Genomic DNA, 25021 nt, shown 5'->3' with positions numbered 1-25021 from the left:
AGGAGCCCCGTTTTTTTTTTTTTTTAATAGCAAAACTAGTGGTAAGAAGTAGCACATTGGGGCTCGGTTACAGGGGAGAGAGCATAGACCCTACCTGGGGCACTCGGTTTGAATCCTATCTCTGCCATTTATCACTCTCTGAGTCCCATTTCCTCACCTGTCAAAGGCAGGTGATTATAAGGCCATTCTGACGGTTAAATAAAAACTAAAGGTACCTGAAAGAGTGCCTGGAAAATTGTAGGTTTCTAGTAGATGCTTGTCTCCTTGCTCAGCAGTATGGTGAGCAGTACAAAAGGGTTGAGAACCATCCACTATGTTCCTCATCCTATTTAGACATTTTCTTGATGGGTAAGTTGTCTAGAGGGGAAAAAAAATTTTGGCTAGATTATTGTCTGTTGCTTTCTTTTAATCTAGGTTGTCAAGGCTCCTGAACTTCCTCACATAGCCTCACACAGAAGATAAGTTTGCCGGGAAATTGAGTTCATTTTTTTCTTTAGTAGTAGGGCTTCCCCATTTGCTACTTCCCACTCTGACCTCTCAGACTAATTGTTTATGTTTTTGATGACTTGCTATATTTTATTGGAAATCTTAATACTACATTTCTCCGTAGGTCAAATAAATATGCTGCAACCCTTCCAGCCCTGCTGCTGGCCAGACACAAAGAAGGCAAAATAGAGAGCATTCCATTAGCTAACTCCCATGCACAAGACATAGTTCAAATAATAACAAATGCATTACTGGAAACATTTGTGAGTATATTTTATAATAAGGATGTTATTTAAAAATAAGAAAATCTAGACCAGTTAAAAATAGTCTGTTTTAATCCACCATTTTCCAGCTTTTGTTGGCACAGGGCGTGATGTTTTGTGCTGAAGATTCATTGGGTTGCTCTGTTTTACTGCTCACTCATTACGTGTACAGCTTCCCTAGTCCACTGCTAAAAGTTTACATGTCTTTGGATTATTTTTACTGCTGAGACTAGTGTAGCTGATGGCCAGTTGAAGGACGTACTTAATCTAGGCTGAAATGTGGTATGTATATATAAAGCACCTGGGTTCTGGAGAGTCAGACTACCCAGCTTCAGATCCTTGCTTGATTCCGTACTGGCTCTTTCTTAACTTCACTGTGCCTCACTTTCCACATGTGTAAAATGCAGGTGGTCATAGCACCTGCTGCAGAGACTTAATTGTGAGGACTGAGACATGTGTATGGTGTTCTGTGTCGTATTTGGCCCCTGGTGAGCATTCAACGGATGTTACACAGTTTTGGAAAAAAAAATAGTTTCTTATGAAAAGCCTTTTCCACTGCTTCCTTTGAAAATAGTGAATTCAAGGGCATAACAGTTGTAACCTGCATTTCTCAATTTCAGTTGTTTTGTATTTATATTAAACATAGCTAGAATATTGTAAATTTATGCTTTTCTGCATTTCTTAAGTGGCATAAGAAGCATTATTAACAGTTATAAATACTGAATGAATATCCTCCTGTTATGTTTCTTGCCATGATGATCTAAATAACATTACATTTTAGGCTCAGATTAATGGCTGTAGTCTTTATTAAATCTTTTTGTGACCTTGGTTCTGTTCCCTCCCTTCTTCCCATTAAAGTTACAGGCTATAATTAATCAAATCATTAATATTTTCAGGATGTAGCTTTCCAAATTATTAAGGTAATGTTTTTGTATTTAATGACATGTTATTAAATGAATATTTCCTTAGCCATATACATAGTGTAATATTTTTGGAATTATTATAAGCCTTTGCCTTCCTTTTCCCAGATAATTCAGGGAACTATTAAGAGAAGAAAATTGGAATCAACTGTAACCTCTTTGATGTTTGGGGGAAATATTTTCCCTAAACTCAAAAAAAAAGAAATTCCATGTATATCTATGTGATTGTCTTTTTGTATTAAGGGATATTTCCATCAAGAAATGAAGATATATATACTTTTTAAAAATATTTATATAATATTCTGTTGCACTAAAAACCCCACAATTCATTTAATTTCCTGTTGGTGAATATTTAAGTTGTCTTTAGTATAGTTTTGTTTTACTCAGGGACCAGCCTTGTGCATAATCTTTGGGTGTTTTCATGATTACATACTCATGGTAAAATCACAGAATTTAGCAATTTGAATTGCTAGTCCAAAGGGCATGCACTTGTTTAAGGCTGCTGATACTTGTTCCTGTTTTGCATGGGAGGAGATTAGAACGTTTTACTCTGAAATTTTCATCTTCACCTGACTGATGGGTAAAAAATTGGTATCTATTTTTTAAGATTATATTCTTTAAGGCTGAGACACTTGGGGCAAACTTAACTATCAGAATCTGTTTATAAGTTTAGCATTGTGGCAGTGTTTCTAGTTAACAGTGTTTTGGTTTACAGTGTTTGACTAAAAACCAAACAGCTATAATAAAAATTGTTTTGCGTTTAGTTTATGACCTTTCCATAAATACTCTGTGTTGGTGATTGAAGTCTAGAGTATATAGCAGCCAGCCAGCCAGCCGCAAGCTCATCCCCTGGCCTGCACTAAGGTGCTAGAAAGACTTTGGTTTCTTCATCTGGATAGGAAGGAGAAATGGGTGGCCAGACAGTAAACATTTTTTATATGGCATCCAATTTTTATTTTAATAACCTGATGATAAATTCGGCTAGGGAAATAATGCCCAAATCTGAAATACACGATAATTACATAAGCAATGATCTATCCAAGGCTGTCACATTTAAACATAGTTTGATAGCACTTTGCTTCGATACGTTAATAAGTTCCTTTAATTATGCTTTTATTATGGATAAGTTACAGCCTCTTGTATACTGACAGCCAAAGGATACCTTCCAGTTACCATGTTTGATGACCTTTTCTGTAAGTAGCAACCAAAACTATTGACAATGCTTTTTCTTTTAAAAATTCTCTGTTCCTCTGGCCTTTGCAATTCAGTCCTCTCTCCAGATACTTCCTTCAACCCTCTGGCCAGTCTCGAATTCCATCTTGACCCCTCAGTCATTTTCTTCTTTTGCTGTTCTTTCTCTGGGAAATTTTATCCATACCCATAACTTCTACCATCATTATACCGATGATTCCTAGATCGGAGTTTCTGATCTTTCCTCCTCAACTCACAGAACTCTTGGTCTTTCTTCCCTGAAATGCCTGTCACCGGTCTGTCCTTTCACAGATTCGTATTCTAGTCAGTCATCTTTCTAAAACAGGCATAACCATGTCACTCATTTGATGCAAGATCTCAGTCTTCCTGGGAGCTAGAATACCTCTGAAGGCATGTTCCCATCCGGTCTTACAGCATTTGCCTCTTGCATGCCTAAGTCTGGCAGACTTCACTCCCACTGTTCCCAGACGGCATGAATGCCTTCACACCTCTCTGGCTGTCCCCATGATGCTCCCTATATCTGGAGTCCCGGCTCTAGCACATACCTTCTTCTGTCAAGATCTTATTTCTTGCCCAAGGCCAGATCAGATACCACTTCCTAAAATCATCCATGAGCTCCTTTACTTTGTTTTTTTAGCTTAATTTTATTGTCCTACATTAAATTTTCTTGGATCACAGCAGTTTGTCTATCTGTCTCCTCCTTTAGAGTAGGAGCTCTTTGAGGGCAGGGAAAGTATCTTACTTCTTTCTGATTCAGTAGCCAGCATAACATTTTGAACTTTGTAGTGGTGGCTCCATCTCCCCTAGTGTTTCAGATCTGTTCAGAGTGAGGAGATCTGCTGGCCTGATGAGATCTGTCAATTTTAGGAAGGGGATATAACTTGTGTGGAAGATTAAAGATGATAATATGAGAAGACAACATAAGGAAATTTGGACAAAAGGGGATCTAAGATTTAAGTCATAAAAGAGGAAGGTGTTGAGAGAGGATTTTGAGTGTGAAAGAGAAAGAATTAAAAGAAAAATGAGAATTGGCAGAGAAAAGTAGCTTTGAGAACTAAATAAGGAAAAGTACACACCAGAGTTTGGTATTTGAGCTTAAACTGAAAAGAAATGAGACTGATATTTTTATTTGTTTAAACATGGTTTTGATTATATTAATTATGCTAAAATCCATTGTATTGAAACAAAATAAGATTTTTATTTTAAGTAATCATAGATGTTGAAGGATTATATCTTTAAAACTCAGTATTTTTTTCACCAAAATTTTATGTTAGATACAATAAGAGTTTTGTTTGCCATATGTATGTTGGCTAACCTGGCCCAGATTTTAGCATAAGAAATTATTAGAAGTGTTACATCCTTGTAGAACAGGTAACTCGCTGATCTTCAAATTAGCTTTATTTTGGAAATAACTCATTAAGATAAAGTGAGCTTAAATAAAAAGCTCTTGATATTCATAGTTATTAGTCAGTATAGCAAAATCTCCACTTAAAATATATTTGAATTACATTTTACAAGCTAAAATTGCATGAGTGATTTGAACATTATTTTCTATTTTATGTCTCTTCATTCTCTGTGTTTTTTTTTTTTTTTAACAGCCAGAAATCACTGTGGAAAATCTTCCCATTTATTTAAGACTTCAAAAACCATTACTTATTTTATTCAGTGATGGCAGCATAAATCCTCAGTGTAAAAAAGCAGTATTGACGCTGGTAAAAGAGAAACACTTGGATTCACTTACCCCTTGCTGGTTAAATCTGTAAGTGTATTTTTATTTTTTAACATGTAAAAGGTAATAAACTATAATGATTACATTTTCATTAGGAAATGAAACTCTGTATCTTTGGAATTAATATTATGGGACCAGTGTACAAGTTATATTTTAGTAACTAAACTTCCTCATATGGTCTAAGATGACCTTGTTTTAGATTGAATTCTGTTTTACAATAAATTATTGCTGAATGGTATTTTTTTTTCAGACGTATATAGGTATAATTGACAAAATTGCAAGATATTTAAAGTGTACATTGTGATTTAATACATGCATACATTGTAGAAGGATTCCTCCATCTAATTAACATATTCATTCCCTCACATTATATGTATGTACGTAAGTAAATAAATAAATAAATTGGGGATGGAGTAAGAACATTTACGTTCTACTCTGTTATCAAATTTCAATTATACAGTGTTTACAACTATAGTCACCATGTTAGGGGCGCCTGGGTGGCACAGCGGTTAAGCGTCTGCCTTCGGCTCAGGGCGTGATCCTGGCGTTATGGGATCGAGCCCCACATCAGGCTCCTCCACTATGAGCCTGCTTCTTCCTCTCCCACTCCTCCTGCTTGTGTTCCCTCTCTCGCTGGCTGTCTCTATCTCTGTCAAATAAATAAATAAAATCTTTAAAAAAAAATATATAGTCACCATGTTATACATTATTTATCAGACCTTATTTATTCATCTTACAGCTGAAAGTTTGTTTCCTTTTCCCAACCTCTTCCTATTTCCCCCAACCCTGAGTCCCCAGCAACCATTTTTCTACTCTGTTTCTGTGAATTTGACTTTTTTTTTTATTTTTCACGTACGTGATACCACGTATCTGTCTGGTTTATTTCACTTGGCATAATGCCCTCAGAGTCCGTCCCTGTTATGGCAAATAGCAGGATTTTCTTCTTTCTCGTGACTGAGTAATATTCCATTGTATATGTACCACATCTTCTTTATCCATTCCTCTATTGACAGACACTTAGGTTGTTTCTGTATCTTGGCTGTTGCAAATAATGCTGCAATAAACGTGGGCGTGTATCTCTTCACTGTCTTGTTTTCATCTCTTTTGGATAAATACCCAGAAGTAGGATTGCTGGATCAGATGGTAGTTCTATTTCAGTTTTTTGAGGAACCACTGCTGTTTTCCGTAGTGCTGTATCAATTTACATTCTCACCAGCAGTGTACAAGGGTTCCCTTTTCTTTACATCCTTTACATTCTTTACAGCCAACACTTGTTATCTTTTGTCTTTTTGATACTAGCCATTTTCACAGGGTTGAGGTAGTATCCCATTGTGGTTTTGGTTTGCATTCCCTAATTTCTCTAATTAGTGATGTTGAGCATCTTTTCATATGTCTGTTGGCCATCTGTATGTCTTCTTTGGAAAAATGTCTATTCAGTTCCTCTGCCCATTTTTTTGGATTGGATTGTTTGTGTTTTTTGCTGTTATGTGAGTTCTTTAGTTATTTTGGATATAAACCCCTTATCAGATAGATGATTTGCAGATATTTTCTCTCATTCCAAAGGTTGCCTTTTCATTTAGTTGATGGTTTCCTTTGCTATGCAGAAGCTTTTTAATTTGATGTAGTCCATTTATTTATTTTTATTTATCTTTCCTTTTGGTGTCATACAAATTTTAAGAAGTAGTAATTTTTCTGATTTTAAAAGTAATTGATGTCCATTGAGGCAAATACAGAAAAATAAACATTGTGACATTTTTGCATTTTTCTTCAGTTCCTTTTTCTGTACCTTTATTTTTTAAAAATGCAGCCTAAAATGTTACAGATGATTTTCAGTGCATTCCCCAACAATATTTTCTGTTATGTTTTCTAGATGTATGGCTTGATTTAATGTCTGTGAACACAGTTCACATAAATACACACTATCCATTGTTTAAATTCAAACGAAAAGACATTTTTAATTCATTTGAAAAATTACAAGAATGAGGCAGTCAGTGTACATTTTTTTTCTGTGAAGAGTTCACCAACAGTACAACCTACTGCTTAAGAAATTTTCCCAGTGTACTTATCTTTGTAGGTATCTCAGAGTAAAACAGTATTTTCCATAATGTGGAACGTGCTGTTTTAGGAAACCTAAGAATCTTAAAAGTTATGGTTTCCGTGTATGACCATAACTTTAAAAATTTTTTTTTAATTTGAAATTAACCCCTTCTCTTTGTTCCTGAGGAAAAACAACTTTATTTGGAGAAGTATTTATTATAAATGTCTTATTATTTTATAGTTTGTAACCATTTAATTTTTAAGTTGACATGTGATCAGATACTTGGCTCAATTTTGAGAGTAACCTATTGATTATATCAAACCCAAAATGACAAATCTTTGAACTATGACTGGTTTTCATGAAAATAGTCACTGGCTGCCTTTTTTTTTTTTTTTTTCCCCTCCTAAGAGAAACACAGTGCCCATGTTAAAAGAAATTCATTAAGAATCTGATTACTATCATGGAACTTTACATCAAAAACTAGGGATGTACTGTATGGTGACTAACATAATATAATAAAAAATTATTATAAAAAAATTAAAATATAATAAACTATTAAAAAATAGAATCTGATTACTAATACCATAGTTATAGACCTCTTGGTTTTTAGGATGTCTTTTTATAAAATAAACTTAATGATATACTATATTTAAAGTTTAATGTTCTACAACCTGTTGTTTTCATAATTTTACTAAAGAAATACTAATGTGTTCAATTGCTCCCTTTTGCAGAAAGAATACTCCTGTGGGAAGAGGAATCTTGCAGGCATATTTTAACACCCTGCCTCCCCTTCCTCTTCTAGTTGTGGTCAGTCTGCATTCAGGTGGCCAAGTATTTGCATTTCCTTCAGATCAGGCTATCACTGAACAAAACCTTTTACTGTGGCTGAAGAAACTGGAAGCAGGACTTGAGAGTCATATCAGTAAGTTTTCTGTTTTAATACACACAGTTATGTATTTTCATAGATTTTTAAACTTGAATTATAGCTAATATATGCTAGAATGAGTTGAATTGTAATGTTTGTAAGTATCTTAAATATTAATATGTTATAGCATTGTCATGGAACAATCTTCTTTGTGGTATTTATTACCCCCAGAAAATACGTACCATTATATTTTATTAAATATAATGATAGTAATAACATTTATTGAATGCTGAATAGGTGTCTAGCACAATGCTAAGTGATTCACAGGTGTTAACTCATTTAATTCTCCTAAGAGTCATAGGAAGTATTGTTACCTGTAGGAGAGTTAGGTAACTAGTTCAAAGTCAAATAATTAACCAGTAAATAAGGAAGCTTGGATTCCAACCTGCATCTCTTTTACTCTAGAGCTAGAATTTTGGACCATGAGAAAATAGATCTTGGTCAGTTTATGATGCTGGCTTATGATATGTCATAATCTCTACTTTTCTAACACATACATGAATTTATATCTGTGGTACAGATGTTTATGTTAATTTATGTACAGTTGTGGTAACAGGCCTGTTGCTATAATTTAAATAAGTTGTGTTAAACTAGATCATTAGTATATTGAGGAGATGATGTGAAATTTGATGTAATGAGAAATCTCCTAAGACACTACCCGAGGATTCTGCTATTGGATACCAGATGAACTGTATTATATTTTGACATTGTCCACGACAGAGTCCTGAAATGAGGGGTGTGTGTATATAAATCTGTATGTATACGTATACACACAGTTCTTGTGTACAAACTCCAATTCAGTGTCATATCGCCTCTCAGCCAGCTTGTATACTGTGAATCTACCATTATGTATATTTGTGTATATGTAATCAGATACCTAATTTAAGTGTCAATCATTGCAGCACACCTGTTCTTCCCAGGTGGTCTGCTTTTCTGTTAAGTTAGGCAGTTTTAACTATGTTTAACTTGCCTATGGATGATATTTTTATATTGAAATTTAATTCACATACCATAAAATTCATCCTTTTAAAGTGTACAATTCAGTAGTTTTAGTATATTCACAAGGTCATGCAACCGTTACCACTACTGAATTCCAGAACATTTCATCACCCCAAAAAGAAACCCCCTACCCATTAGCAGTCACTTTCTCTTCTCCTTCCCTCCACTCCCTGGCAATGTACTTTATGTCTCTGTGGATTTGCCTATTCTGGACAATTTGTATAAATGGAATCATATAATATGTGGCCTTTGGATCTGGCTTTTTCACTTAGTATAAGTTTTCAAGGACCATTGATGTTATAACATGAATCAATAGTTCATTCCTTTTTATGGATGAATAGTATTTCATTGTATGGATATACCACATTTGTTTAATCTACCAGTTGGACATTTGGGTTGTCTCCACTTTTTGGCTAGTATGAATAGTGCTGCTATGAACATTCCTGTATGTGTTTTTGTATCTGTCCTTATGCCAGTACCACACTGTCTTGAATGCTACAGCTTTAGAGTCAGTTTTAAATTGGGAAATTTGATCCTCCAACTTTGTTCTTAATTTCCAAGATGATTCTGGCTATTCTGGGTGCTGTTAGATGGCATTATTAAGTCTTAATTTTAATATTTTCATAAGAAATGTGAAAAATTAATTATATTGTTTAAGTCGTAATCTGGATCTGTGTTGTTACCAGTCATCTCTGACTCATTCTGGTCACATGGTATAGGGGTCCTTTCAGTTGTAGGTTTTGAACTCTTCAGTCACTCTGTGTTCACTTCTCTATTTGCATTGCTATTTTATAGACTTGAATGAGGTGTTGTCATTTTGTAGCTATGGTGTGACAATTGAAGGACAGAGCATTCCCCAGACAAGTGAAAGTTAAAGGAGCTCATCACCAGTTAAGCCAGCCTTACAAGAAATGTTAAAGGGAATTATTTAAGTGGAAAAGAAAAAGCCATAATGAGAAGGAAATTATGAAAGAGAAAATCTCACTGTTAAAAGCAAACATAAAGATAGTAGTCACTTATAACTAGTACGAAGATTAAAAGACAAAAGTAATAAAATCAACCATCTCTAAAATTATTAATGGATACACAAAATTAAAAGATGTAAAATATGACACCAAAGACATAAAACTGGGGTGTGGGGGAAATAGTAAAAATGTAGTGCTTTTAGAATGTTTTCAACTTAAGTGACCATCAACTTAAAATGGACTGCTATATACATAGTGTGTTTTATGTGAACCTCATAGTAACCACAAACCAAAAATCTATAATAGATACTCAAAAAATAAAGAGAAAGGAATCCAAACATAGCACTAAAGAAAGTCATCAATTCATCAAGGGAAGAGGACAAGAGAAGGAACAGAGAACTACAAAACAGCCAGAAAACCATTAATAAAATGGCAATAAGTACACACTTCTCCATAATTACTCTATTATTTTTAAATATTTATTTATTTTAAAGATTTTATTTATTGGTTAGAGCACAAGCAGGGAGAGCAACAGGCAGAGGGAGAAGGAAGCAGAGGGAGAAGCAGGCTCCCCGCTGAGCAAGGAGCCTGGAGTGGGACTTGATTCCAGGACCCTAGGATCATTGACCTGAGCCGAAGGCAGACTCTTAACCGACTGAGCCACCCACACGTCCCTAAAGATTTTAAGTAATTTCCACACCCAACATAGGGCTCAAACTCACAACCCCAAGATCAAGAGTCACATGCTCTACTGACTGAGTCAGCCAGGCACCCCTCAATAATTTAAGTGTAAGTAGGCTAAATACTCCAATGAAAAGACAGAGTGACTAAATAGATGATAAAACAAGACCCATCTATGTTCTTCCTACAGGAGACTCACTTCAGACTTAAAGATACATACAGACTGAAAGTGAAAGGATGAGAAAAGATATTTCACGCAAATGGAAACAAAAAGAAAGCTGGGGTAATAATACTTATATAAGGCAATATAAACATTAAAACAAAGACTGTAAGAAGAGACAGTGAAGGGTGTAACAATAATAAACGGATTAATCCTACAAGAAGATATAACAGTTATAAATATCTAGGCATCCAAGATAGAAGCACCTAATTATATAAAGCAAATATTAACAGACATGAAAGGAGAAATTGACAGTAATACAATACTGGTAGGGACATTAACACTCCAGTTATGTCAATGGATAGAGTACACCCAGACTGAAAATCAATAGGAAAAACAGTAGCTTTGAATGACATATTAGATTGGATGGTCTGGGTGTATATAGATGTATAGATGTATATAGAAGATTTCATCCAAATAAAGCAGAATACACATTCTTTGCAAGTACACATGGAACATTCTTTAGGATAGATCATAGGTTAGGCCACAAAACAAGTCTCAATAAATTCAAGAAGTCTGAAATCATATGATGCATTTTTCCCCCACCACAATGGTATGGAACTAGAAATTAACTAGAAGGAAAAAAAAAACCTGGAGGAAAACCCCCACAAACACATAGAGGTTAAACAGCATGTTCTTAACCAACGGGTCAACAAAGATATCAAAGAGGAAATAAAAAAATACCAGCAGATGGAAACGGATCAGTTCAAAATCTTTGGGAGGCAGCAAAAACATTTCTAAGAGGGTAGTCTATAGCAATATAGTCCTTCAAGAAACAAGAAAAATCTCAAACAATCTAACCTTATACCTAAAAGAGCAAAAAAGAGCAAAGCCCAAAGTTATAGAAGGAAGGAAATAATAAAGGTTAGAATGGAAATAAATGATTAGAGACTAAAAAAAAAAAAAAATAGAAAAGATAATGACACTAAGATTTGGTTCTTTAAAGAGATAAACAAAATTGATAGACCTTTATCCAGAGTCGATCAGGAAAAAGAGGACTCAAAGAGGACTCAGAACTAGAACAAATAATCCTAAAATTTGTATGAAACCACAAAAGACTGCCAAAGCAATCTTGAGAAAGAAGAACAAAGCTGGTGGTATTATACTCCTAGTTTTCAAACAATATTACAAAGCTATATTAATCAAAACAGAGTGGTACTGGTACAAAAATAGACACGTGGATCAATGGAACTGAAGCGAGAGCCCAGAAATAAGCCCACACTTATAACATTAATCTATAGCAAATGAGGCCAGAATATACAATGGGAAAAAGACAGTTTCTTCAATAAATGGTGTTGGGAAAGAAAACTGGACAACTACGTGCAAAAGAATGAAACTGGATCACTTTCTTACACCATACAAAAAATAAATTAAAAATGGATTAAAGACCTAAATGTAAGAAACCCTGAAACTCTTAAATGTAAACATAGGCAGTAAACTCTTGGATATCAGCCTTATAATATTTTTCTGGATGGTCCTGAGGCAAGGGAAGCAAAAGCAAAAACACAACTGGGACTGTATCAACCTAAAAAGCTTTTGCACAGCAAAAGAAACCATCAAAAAAATGAAAAGACGACCTACTGAATGGGAGAAGATATTTGTAAATGATATATCCAATAAGGGGCTAATATCTAAAATGTATAAAGAACGCATATACCTCAACACCAAGAAAACAATCCAGTTTAAAAATGGGCAGAGTATCTAAATAGACATTTTTCCAAAGAAGACATACAGATGGCCAACAGACACATGAAAAGATGTTCAACATCACTCATCATCAGGGAAATGCAAATCAAAACCAGAATGAGATATCACCTCATACTAGTCAGAATGGCTAATATAAAAAAGACAAGAAATGCTAAGTGTTGGCAAGGATGTGGAGAAAAGAGAACCCTTGTGGACTGTTGGTGGAAATGTAAATTGGTACAGCTACTGTGGAAAACAGTATGGAGGTTCCCCAAGAGATTAAAAATAGAAATACCATGTGACTTAGTAATTCCACTTCTAAGTATTTACACAAAGAAGTTGAAAACACTACTTTGAAAAGATATATGCACCCCTATGTTTACTGCAACATTATTTATAAGAGCAAAGGTGTGGACGCAACACAAGTACCCATTGATAAATGAATGGAAAAAGAAGGTGTGATATTTATACTAAACAATGGGATATTAGTCATAGAAAGAATGAAATCTTGCCATTCGTGACAGCATAGATGGACGTAGAGAGTATTATGCTAAGTGAAATAAGAGGAACACAAATACTGTATGATATTACTTATACATGGAATCTAAAAAAAAAATGAACAAAACAGAAACAGAAATAGGAACCAGTGGTTTTCAGAGAGGAGGGGAGTATGGGAGGGATGGAAAAAATAGGTGAAGGGGATTAAGTGGTACAAACTTCAGTTATAAGTCATGGGGATGAAAAGTACATCTTAGGGAATATAGTTAATATTCCATGTTTGTGTGGTGGCAGATAGTAACTAGACATACGGTGATCATTTGATAATGTATATCAATGTCAAATCATTCTGTTGTATACCTGAAACTAACATTGTGTGTGAACAGTACTTCAATTAAAAAAATAATAAAGGTGGTGATGTTCAAAGGTATGGAAACCTGAGCTCATAATCCAACCCCCTTGATTATTAATGGTGTGGCTCTAGGCAAGTCTTTCTTTGTTTTCTCCTCTGCAACTTAAAGTGAGATTAGTAGTTCCTACTCTAGTCACATACTTAATTTCTTTTAAAAAATGTTTAAAATTTAGTTAGAGAGAGAGAGAACGAGCACAAGCAAGGGGAAGGGCAGAGGGAGAGGGAAAAGCAGGATCCCCGCTGAGCAGGGAGCCCGATACGGGGCTCCATCCCAGGGCCCTGGGATCATGACCTGAGCTGAAGGCAGATGCTTAACCGACTGAGCCACCCAGGTATCCCTCACATACTTTTTTTAAAAAATCAGGTAAAATTATGTATGTAAAAGCACTTTGTAAGGTGGGAAATCTAAAGTATTATCGTTAGTCTTATAGAGATCTTCTCTACAAGGAGCATCTGTAGGGCTTTGATTCCTCAACTCAAATCATTACCAAGAGGAAAGAACCAGAAATATATATATATTTTTTTAGTTTCCTGAAAGACTACTGTATATTCCATTGTAATTTTGTTAATGCCTTGGCTAACTCACTCTTTGAGGGGTTTCCATTATTTCTCTGTATCAGTGTTCCTATTCTTAAATTATTCTTGCAGCAAACTGAGCAGTACTTCTGTGTATTGGGTCCTGTCTTCTGTGCCAACAGGACCTGCTCTCACCACACTTTGAGAGACAGATTGGAGGCCGGGGTGTTGTAGCTACTCCCCGAAAAGCCTGGATCTGTAGCACGGTGCCATGTGTGTCTGCTTTACCATGCTTGCTGCACATCTTCATTTATGTGAGATTGTGACCACTGGCCATTCTTACTCGAGATTCCATTTAACCTTCAAGTTCTTGGACTGTTCTCGGTCTTGATTTTCTCATTTATAAAATTGGGATAAAAATTATGCTTACTGCATGGGATTGTAAAGATTAAAAGAATAATGCCTGGTACAAAGTAAGTGTTCAAAAAATGTTAGCTATTATCATTACTAATTTGCTAATAAAGCATTTATTATTCATACATGATGAGAGTACAGTTTTATTTGCAATTGAAAGCATCCAGGACCTTTGTATAGTTTTCTTAGCAAATAATTAGCAGAATTGAGAGGCCTACTTCCAGGCATTTTGCCATCATGTCAGACCATTAGGCTGCAGTGTTTACCTTAAAAAATAAATATGCTAAATATTTATTATGCTTTAAGTTGGATTTTCCTTAAAGATACTTTAATGTCCTGGCGCCTGGGTGGCTTAGTTGGTTAAGCATCTGCTTTCAGCCCAGGTCATGATCTCAGGGTCACTGCTCAGAGTGGAGTCTGCTTCTCCCTCTCCCTCTGCCCCTCCCCACCGCTCATGTACTATCTTTCTCTCTCACTGTCTCTGTCAAATAAATTTTTTGAAAACATACTTTAATGTCTTTAATAAAGATATTTTATCTGCATCTTGCAAACTTACAGTTATTCTTACTCTTACCTTTTCCTTATATTCAAGTAAATATTTTATCTGTTGGTCACTTTTGAATCTGCTAACCCAGCAATAGTAATTTTAAACATCAACTATACGTGTAGCCTAAATTTAATACCCTCCTGATGTACTGTGTACTAGCGTTTCATAGAATTGAGTCTACATGAGGAAGTTATATGTCAAGTATAAATAAACTACATACGTATTTATGCAGATTTTTTGTTGGAGCTTTTAATCTGCCTCTGGAAATCAGAATTTATATGAATTTCCTAAGCTTTTAAAGGTATTTATTTGATTTATGAGAGATGATCAGGTTTGTATTTTATCAACATTTATTATTGTTTCTTTCATGTAATTGTGTAGAGATTCTTTCACTGGAATTTATTTTTTAAAGGTTTACTTTGCACATTTCCTTATTTTTCAAAATAGCATTTTAAACGGGCACCAGAATTCTAAAATGGTTTTGTAAAGTCTGTCTATAAATAGAGAAGAGTTGGCTAATTTACTCATATATGTTATCAGATTAAATCAGTTTTCCTCTTCTAATGACAAGTGTTTTAAAATAATGTTCAGATTCACTACTGTGAACCTCCATACTGTTTTCCACATTGGCTGTACCAGTTTACCTTCCCACCAACAGTCCACAAGGGTTCCTTTTTCTCTACATCCTTACCAACATTGATGGACCTAGGAGGTATTATCCTAAGTGAAATAAGTCAGACTGAAAAAGACAAATGCCATATGATTCCACTTATATGTGGGATCTAAAAAATAAAAAAAGAATCAGACCTATAACTACAGAGAATAAACTGAAGGTTGCTGGAGGGGGCGGGGGTGGGGGAATGGGCAAAACAGGTGAAGGGGAGTGGGAGATGGAGGCTTCCGGCTATGGATGAATAAGTCATTGGGATGAAAGGTACAGCACAGGGAATATAGTTGGTGATATTGTAATAGAATTGTATGGTGACAGATGGTAGCTACACTTGTGAGCATAGCATAACATATAAACTTATTGAATCACTATGTTACACAGCTGAAAGTAGTAGAACACTGTGCGTCAACTATACTCAAATTTATGAAAAAGACAAAAAGCTTTGAAATGTAAAGAAACACTTGTCTAAATAAATGTGTATGTTCCAAAAACTTTTTCTGTAATGGTTCATAAGAAATAGTTCCAGGGGAGCTCCTGGGGGAAGACGACAGAGTAAGAAGAGCCAAAGCTCACCTCATCCCATGGATACAGCTAGATACACCCACATCAGTGTGGAAACCCGAGAACAACCTGAAGACTGACAGAACAGACTCTCCACAGCTAAATGTAGAGAAGGGGCTGCATCAAGGAGGGATGAAGGGTGGAGACAACTTAACTCCCAACTAAATAACTTTTGGGACTGTCCTCGGAAGGGCGAGACCCTGCAGGCACACAGAGGAGAGAGAAACAGACCCTCACACCAAGTATGAAAGGCATGGGGAACCTGAATGAGGAAGATGAATCCACACAACATTTGACTTTGAAAACCAGAGGGGCCTAATTTCATGAGTTCTTAAAATCACTGGGGCTTAAATCATGGAACTTTAAAAAATCAACAGGCTTGGCTCTTGGAAAACCTGGAGGGCAGAGCCCCCACCCTTAAAGAGATAGCACAACAAACAGCCCAACAGAGATACAGCATAGAAGCACAGTTTGAAAAACGCCTGGGGTCTATCAGGAGGTTTGTTTACTAATCTCAAAGTGTGTGCTGCTGTGGCAGGGATCTTTAGGAGACTGCTCTAGGAACAAAGGAGCTGGCAGGCACCGTTTCTTTCCCCTTCCCCCCAGTGCAGATGCATGGACACCCGGGGGACCCAGCTCAGTGCCAACACTCTCCGCCTAACTTGCCAACCTCCCCTGCGTTCTCCTGTGGACATGCCCCTCCAATACACCTTGGCTGGAGCCTATCCAAAGTGGTGTCACAAGCATGGCTGTGTGCAAGTAGTCCCAACAGGGGCCAGCACTACTCCAAAGTAACTCCTGTCCTAGAGAGAGGGAAAGACAGCCACACAACAGTCTAACTTCAGCCCCAGCAGTGGGATATAGGGCAGACATCCGACCTGACTACAGTCCCCACCCACGACAGAAGCTTCTCAGGGGACAACACAGGCAAAGTGACCCATGCTATTGTATCTCTGGCAAACACCTGGTCTGACTCAAGTTCACCATGGCCCCAGACTGTCCCACTAACAACACAGGGACTAATCCCTGTCCACCACACGCAAAGAGCCATTGCAGATGACTGCACTGAGACAAAAGTGGCTCAACCACAGTAGTAGGTGGCACGTAATACACATAGGAGACATCCGTGAAGTGCCAGGTTCTGGTGAACAAGGGACATTGGAGTACAGGCCACCACAAGACCTCTTTTTCATAAAGCCACTATTTTCAAGAGCAGGAGACATAACTGACGTTACTAATACATTGAAAAAGAGTTCAACAAAATGAGGAGTCTGAAGAATATGTCCGAAATGAAAAAACAGGACAAAATCACAGCAAGAGAGCTAAACAAAATGGAAATGTCGTATGCCTGACAGAGAATTTAAAGTAATGGTCATAAAGGCACTTGCTGGACTTGAGTGGAGGATCTCAGTAAGACCTTTAACAAAGAGATATAAAACAAAGAACCAGTCAGAGATGAAGAACTCAATAACTGAAATTAAAAACATACTAGATGGAGTAAATAGTAGACTAGAGGAAACAGAAGAATGGATTGGCAACCTGAAGGACAGAGTAATGGAAAGCAATTAAGCTAAACAGGAGAGAGAAAAAAAATAATAAAAAATGAAAATAGACTTAGGGAACTGAGTGACATCATCAAGTATAATAACGTTTGCATTATAGGGACCCCAGAAGAGAAGGGAGAGAAAAAGCGGAGAAAATTTATTTGAAGAAGTAATAGCTGAAATATTCTTTATCTGGGGAAGGAAACAAATCCAGATCCAGGGGGCACAAGAGCCCCCAACAAAATCAACCCAAGGAGGTCCACACTAAGACACATAGTAATGAAAATGGCAAAAAGTAGTGATAAGGAGAGAATTTTCAAAGCAGCAAGATTAAAAAAACAAAAACCAGTTACTACAAGGGAAGTCCTGTAAGGCTATCAGCAGATTTTTCAGCAGGAATTTTGCAGGCTACAAGGGCTACATGATATATTCAAAGTGTTGAAAGGAAAAAATCTGCAGCCAAGAATATCTGGCGAGGCTATCATTTAGAAAAAAAGGAGAGAGAGTTTCCCAGACTAAAGTTAAAAGAATTCATGACCACTAAAACAGCCCTGCAAGGAATATTGAAGGGGACTCTTTGAAATGGAAAGGAAAGACCATAAACAGGAGTAAGAAGAGTAGGAAGCACAAAAGCAGTAAAATTAAGTATATCTGTAAAAATCAGTCAAGGGATTCACAAAATAAAAGGATGTAAAGTATGACGCCATATACCTAAAATGTGGGGAAAGAGGAGTGTAAAGAATGGGTTCAAACTTAAGTGACCATCAACTTTAAATATAGACTGCTATATGCATAAGATGCTATATATAAACCTAATGGTAACAACAGGTCAAAAATCAGTAATAGATATGGAAAAAATAAAGCAAAAGGAATCCAATATATCATTAAAGAAAGCCAGTAAACCATGGAGAAGAACAGAAAGGAACTACAAAAACAACCATAAAACAAGTTAACCAAATGGCAATAAATACATATCTATCAATAATTACTTTGAATGTAAATTGACTAAATACTACATTCAAAAGACATAGGGTGAGGAAATGGATTAAAAAAACAAGACCGTCTGTATGCTGCCTATAAGAGACTCATTTCAAACCTAAAGACACATGCAATTTGAAAGTGAACCGATAGAAAAGCATTTATCATGCAAATGGAAGTGAAAAGCAAGCCAGGGTAGCAATATATGTATATTAGACAAAATAGGCTTTTAACCAAAGAGATAGAACAATTATAAATATTTATACACCAACATGGGAGCACCCAAATACATAATAGCATCTAGTAACAAACATAAAGTAAGTAACTGATAGTAATGTAATAATAGCAGAGGACTTTAACACCCCAGTTACATCAATAGATGGATCATACAAATAGAAAAATCAACAAGGAAAGTGGCTTTGAATAACACATTGGCCCAGATGGAACTAACAGATACATCTGTTCAGAACATTCTGTCCTAAAACAGCAGAATTCACATTCTTTTCAAGTGCACCTGGAACATTCTCCAGAATAGATCACATATTAGGCCCCCAAACAAGTCTCAACAAATTAAAAAAAGATTGAAGTCATACCATGCATTTCTTCTGACCACAACTCTATAAAATTAGAAATCAGTTACAAGAAAAAATATGGAAAGAATACAACTACATGGAGGTTAAGTAACAATCTACTAAACAATGAATGGGCCAACCAAGAAATCAAAGAGGAAATAACAAAATAGAGATGAGGAAAATGAAAACATAATGGTGCAAAATCTTTGGGGTGCAGCAAAAGTTGTTCTAAAAGGGAAGATTATAGCAATACAGACCTACCTCAAGAAGCAAGAAAAATCTCAACCTAACCTTACACCCAAAGGAGGTAGAAAAAGAATAAACAAAACCCAAAACCAGTGGAAGGAAGGAAATAATAAAGATCAGAGCAGATATAAAGGAAATAGAAACTAAAAAAACAATAGATCAGTGAAACTAGGAGCTGGTTCTTGGAAAAGATCAAGAAAATTGACAGACCTTCAGCCAGATCATGAAAAAAAAAAGAGGACTCAAAATCAGAAGTGATAGAGGAGAAATAACAACTGACAACACAGAAATAAAAAGGATTATAAGAGAATATTATGAAAAATTCTATTCCAACAAATTGGACAACATAGAAGAAATGGTTAAATTCCTAGAAACATGTAACCTCCCAAAACTGAATCGGAAAGAAATAGAAAATTTGAGCCAGCAATGAAATTGAATCAGTAATCAAAAGACTCCCAACAAACAAAAGTCCAAATGGCTACACAGGTGAATTCTACCAAACATTCAAGGAAGACTTAATACCTTGTTCTCAAACTATTAAAAAAAAAAAAAAAGGAAAAGAAGAAAAGCTTTCAAATTCATTCTATGAAGCCTGATAAAGAGCTTATAAAGAAAAAAAAGAATCACGGGCCAATCTCTCTGATGAACATAGATGCAAAAATCCCCAACAAAATATTAGCAAACTGAGTCTAACAATACATTAAAAAAGTCATTCACCATTATCAAGTGGGATTTATTCCTGGGATGCAAGGGTGGTTCAGTATTCATAAATCATCAGTGTGATACATCATATCAACAAGAAAGAGGCTAAAAAACCATATGATCATTTAAATAGATGCAGGAAAAACATTTGACAAAATACAACATCCATTGATGATAAAAACAACAAAGTAAGCTTAGAGGGGAACATACTTCAACATAATAAAGGCCACATATGAAAACCCCACAGCTAACATCATACTCAATGGTGAAAAAGAGCTTTTCCTCTAAGGTCAGGAACAAGACAAGAATGTCCACTCTTACCACTTCTATTCAACATAGTGTTGGAAGTCCTAGCCATAGCAGTCAGACAACAAAAAGAAATAAAAGGCATCGAAATTGATAAGGAAGAAGTAAAACTGTTACTATTTGTAGATGACCTGATACTATATACAGAAAACCCCAAAGACTCCACCAAAAAACTACTAGAATTGATAATGAATTCCATAAGGTCGCAGGATACAAAGTCAATAAACAAATATCTGTTGCATTTCTATACACTAACAATGAAATAGCTGAAAGAGAAATTAAGAAAACAGTCTCATTAAAATTGCACCCAAAATAATAAAGTATCTAGGAATAAACTTAACCAAGGAGGTGAAAGACCTGTACTGTGAAAACTATAAAACATTGATGAAACAAAGCCAATATAAACAAATGGAAAGATATGCCATGCTCATGGGTTGAAAGAATTAGTATTGTTAAAATGTCCATACTATCCAAAGCAATCTACAGATTTTAATGCAATCCCTATCACAGTACCAACAGAATTTTTCATAGAAGTAGAACAAGCAATTGTAAAATTTGTATGGAACCAGAAAAGACCTTGAATAGCCAAAGCAATCTTGTGCAAGAAAAACAAGAACAATTCTTGGTTGTTTCAAGATATACTACAAAGCTGTGGTAATCACAACAGTATGGTACTGGCACAAAAATAGACACATAGATCAATGGAGCAGAATAGAGAGCCCAGAAATAAACCCATGATTATATAGTCAATTAATCTTTGACAAAGGAGGTGAGAATATGCAATGGGAAAAAGGTAGTCTCTTCAATAAATGGTGCTGGGGAAACCTGGACAGCCACATGCAAACGAATGAAACTATACCACTTTCTCACACCTTAAAATGGATTAAGGACTTAAATAAGAGACCTGAACCATGAAAATCTTAGAAAAGAGTACAGACAGTAATTTCTTTGGCATTGGCCGTAGCAGCATTTTTCTAATGTTTCCTGAGGCAAGTGAAACAAAAGCAAAATTAAACTATTGGAGCCCAGCAAAATAAAGGACTTCTGCATGGTAAAAGAAACAATCAACAAAACGAAAAGACAACCTACTGAATGGGATAAGATATTTGCAAATGACATATCAAAGGGTTATTATAAAAAATATATGAAGAACTTATACAATTTAACACCTCCAAAATAAGTAATCCAATTTGGGGCAGAAGACATGAATAGACATTTCTCCAAAGAAGGCATCCAGCGGTCAACAAGACATGTGAAAAGATGCTCAGTGTCACTCATCATCAGGGAAATGCAAATCAAAACCACAATGAGATATCACCTCACACCTGTCAGATTGGCTAAAATAAAAAATACAAGAAATAGCAAGTGTTGAAAAGCATGCAGAGAATGAGGACCGCTTGTGCGCTGTTGATGGTACTGAAAGCTGGTGCAGCCCTTTTGGAAAACAGCATGGAGGGTCCTTAAAAAATTAAAAACAGAATTACCATATGATCCAGTAATACCACTACTGAGTATTTACCCAAGGAATATGAAAACAGTATCTAATTCAAAAAGATATATGCACTCCTATCTTATTGCAGCATTATTTACAATTGCCAAATTATGGGAGCAGACTGTCCCTTGATAAGTGAATAAAGAAGATCTGTGTACACACACACACATACACACAGGAATATTAGTCATAAAAAAGAATGAAATCTTTGTCATTTGCAACATGAGCAAATCCACGTTGCATCCATGTTGCATCTAGATCTATGGATGGATCTAGAGAGTATAATGCTAAGTGAAATAAGTCAGAGAAAGACAAATACTCATATGATTTCACTTATATGTGGAATTTAAGAAACGAAATGAACCAAGAAAAAAAGAGACAAACCAAAAATCAGACTCTTAACTATGAACAAACTGATGGTTACCAGAGGGGAGGTGGGTGGGGGAATGGGCGAAATAAGTGAAGGGGATTAAACATACACTTATCCTGATGAGCACTGAGTAATGTATAGAATTGATGAATCACTATATTGTACACTTGCAACTAATAAACACTATGTTAACTATACTGGAATTTAAAAAGGTCCAGTTCTTTGGGATAAAGTTGGGTAGGGTGGAAAGCAGGAGTTGTTTTTTTTGTTTTGTTTTGTTTTGTTTTCATTTTAACTTGTATCAGTATGTAATCTCATTACCATTTTGCTATTTTTTAAAACCTCACCAAGTGTTAACTAGTTGGGAGATTTTGGACCTTTTTTTCCCTCTATTAATACTAATGTTTAGGAGAAAGGGGATCCCTCTTACACTGTTGGTGGGAATGCAAGTTGGTACAGCCACTTTGGAAAACAATGTGGAGGTCCCTTAAAAGGTAAAAATTGAGCTACCCTATAACCCAGCCATTGCACTACTGGGTATTTACCCCAAAGATACAGACGTAGTGAAGAGAAGGGCCATATGCACCCCAATGTTCATAGCAGCATTGTCCACAATAGCTAAATCGTGGAAGGAGCCAAGATGCCCTTCAACAGATGACTGGATTAAGAAGATGTGGTCCATATATACAATGGAATATTAGTCATCAGAAAGAACGATTACCCAACATCTGCAGCAACATGGACAGGACTGGAGGAGATTATGCTAAGTGAAATAAGTCAAGCAGAGAAAGACAATTATATGGTTTCACTCATTTATGGAATATAAGAAATAGCAGGAAGATTGGTAGGAGAGGGAAGGGAAGAATGAAGGGGGGTAAAGAGAAGGGGGAATGAACCATGAGAGACTATGGACTCTGGGAAACAAACTGAGGGCTTCAGAGGGGCGGGGGGTGGGGGAATGGGATAGACTGGTGATGGGTAGTAAGGAGGGCACATATTGCATGGTGCACTGGGTGTTATACGCAACTAATGAATCATGGAACATTACATCAAAAACTAAGGATATACTGTATGGTGACTAATATAATAAAAAATTATTTAAAAATTAAAAAAAAAACAGAAAAAATACTAATGTTTAGGGGTGCCTGGGTGGTTCAGTCGGTTAGGCATCTGCCTTTGGCTCAGGTCATGATCCCAGAGTCCCAGGATTGAGCCCCACCTTGGGCTCCCTGCTCAGCAGAGAGTCTACTTCTCCCTTTGCCCCTCACCCCACTTGTGCTCACTCGCTCTCTCTCAAATAAAATCTTTTTTAAAAAAGTTTTAAAAAATACTAACCTTTATTTAGAATAGCTTGCAAATATATAAAAAAGCGAAAATGGCTGATAATGACAAATGTATCAGGTTTCTTAGACAAGGACAACAAAAAAAATCTAGTTTCATTTAGATAAGTAAAACTGATAAAGCCTTTACCTTTACAAATATATTTTTCAAAATAAAATATTTTCTAGAGTATTTATATGATGTTCATTATTAACCTTCAGTTGTATCTTCCTTGCAGCAATTTTACCTGCAGGGGAATGGAAACCTCCTCTTCCTGCTTATGATTTTCTAAGTATGATGGATGCTGCAGGATCTCAGCAACCCACAAGGAGAGAGTCTGAGTGTACAAAAGAAATGGATGCGCAGGAAAATGATAAAAAACATGAAGATAAATCAGCAAGCAGAAAAGAACCTATTGAAACACTGAGAATAAAGCATTGGAATAGAAGTAATTGGTTTAAAGAAGGAGAAAAATCTTTTAGGCATGATAATAAGGAGTTATGATGCTCTAAAGAGTTATGAGCTAGTTTCATAGGGCTGTGGAGAGCTTTTTGAAGTCTTTGTAGTTTATTTGATAGACTGAAGAATTTATTAAAAAATAATACTATATCATTTCAAGTTTCTAGACCAGTTTTGTCCAATGGAAATATAATGTGAACCATATACATGTAACTTAGAATTTTCTAGTAGCACATTTAAAAACAAGTGAAAATGAACAGGTAAAATTAATTTTTCTCCCAGTATTAATAAGGATACCCAAAATAGCTCAGTTAACATAAAAATTATGAGATATTTTACATTCTTTTTTCCTGTCAAGTCTTTAAAATCCAGTGTGTATTTTACCCTTACTGTACATTTCACTTTAGAGTGGCCACATGTGGCTAGTGATTGCTCTAATGGATTGCTCACCTATAGACAAAAACTGGTATACTTAACTTAGTTCTAGCCATGAATTAGAATAAAAATGCAATTCTAGTTTAATCACAGTCAGTTCTTCAGTGGTATCACACAGATGGAAATTGTATTTGTTTTGTTGTAGACATGATGTTAAAACCAGTGTTTTTAAACAAGGGGGCAATTTTGCCCCCTAGGGGACATTTGGCAATGTCAAGAGACATTTTTGCTTGTCATGACTAGGGTTGTTATTGGCATCTAGTGGGTAGAGTCCAGGAATGCTGCTAAACACCCTACCATGCATTGGACAGTCCCTCATGACAAAGAACTATCCTGCCCAAATGTCAGTAGTGCCAAGGTTGAGTAACCCTGTGTTAAATTAACCTGTGGTAGAATGTTTCTGTTCCACTCAGTTGTGTCTGAAAAAATCTTGAATATTAGAGATAATTATTAGGTGGTCTTTCCTGATTATTATATGTATTACATATATTATACATATGTATATATGATAATCTATATCATTTGATTATATTTAATATAAATTATAAATTTAATTATATAATTATATATATATAACTATATAATTTGTGTGTGTATATATGTGTGTATAGATATATAAATGTGTGTGTATATATGTGTGTATGTGTATGTATATATATGAAGGTATATGAGAAAGATATATATGTCTGTATCTATCATCTATCTATCTAATCTATCTATCTATCTATCTATCTATCTATCTATCTATCTATCTATCTATCAGGGTGCCTGGGTGGCTCAGTCGGTTAGGCATCTGCCTTCGGCTCAGGTCATGATCCCGTGGTCCTGGGATTGAGCCCTGCGTCAGGCTCCCTG

General features: G+C 35.7%; 1 protein-coding gene across 5 annotated transcripts in view; it reads left to right on the top strand.

Moving 5' to 3' along the window:
• TXNDC16 (thioredoxin domain containing 16) overlaps positions 1 to 24703 on the top strand; it is a 118716-nt gene extending 94013 nt beyond the window's left edge. For all 5 annotated transcript variants that reach the window (XM_040641834.1, XM_040641836.1, XM_040641833.1 and 2 more), the window contains exons 18-21: positions 611 to 749; positions 4480 to 4640; positions 7380 to 7570; positions 23511 to 24703. In XM_040641834.1, the coding sequence (XP_040497768.1) occupies positions 611 to 749; positions 4480 to 4640; positions 7380 to 7570; positions 23511 to 23776 (757 nt within the window). In that variant the 3' untranslated portion in view covers positions 23777 to 24703. The remainder of the gene's footprint in view (positions 1 to 610; positions 750 to 4479; positions 4641 to 7379; positions 7571 to 23510) is intronic.
• The last annotated feature ends 318 nt before the right edge of the window (positions 24704 to 25021 follow it).

The sequence above is a fragment of the Ursus maritimus genome, unplaced genomic scaffold, assembly GCF_017311325.1.
Source record: "Ursus maritimus isolate PB19 unplaced genomic scaffold, ASM1731132v1 scaffold_25, whole genome shotgun sequence".
NCBI lineage: Eukaryota > Metazoa > Chordata > Mammalia > Carnivora > Ursidae > Ursus > Ursus maritimus.
The sequence above is the reverse complement of the archived record's forward strand: the minus strand, read 5'-3'. Positions and strand labels throughout refer to the sequence as shown.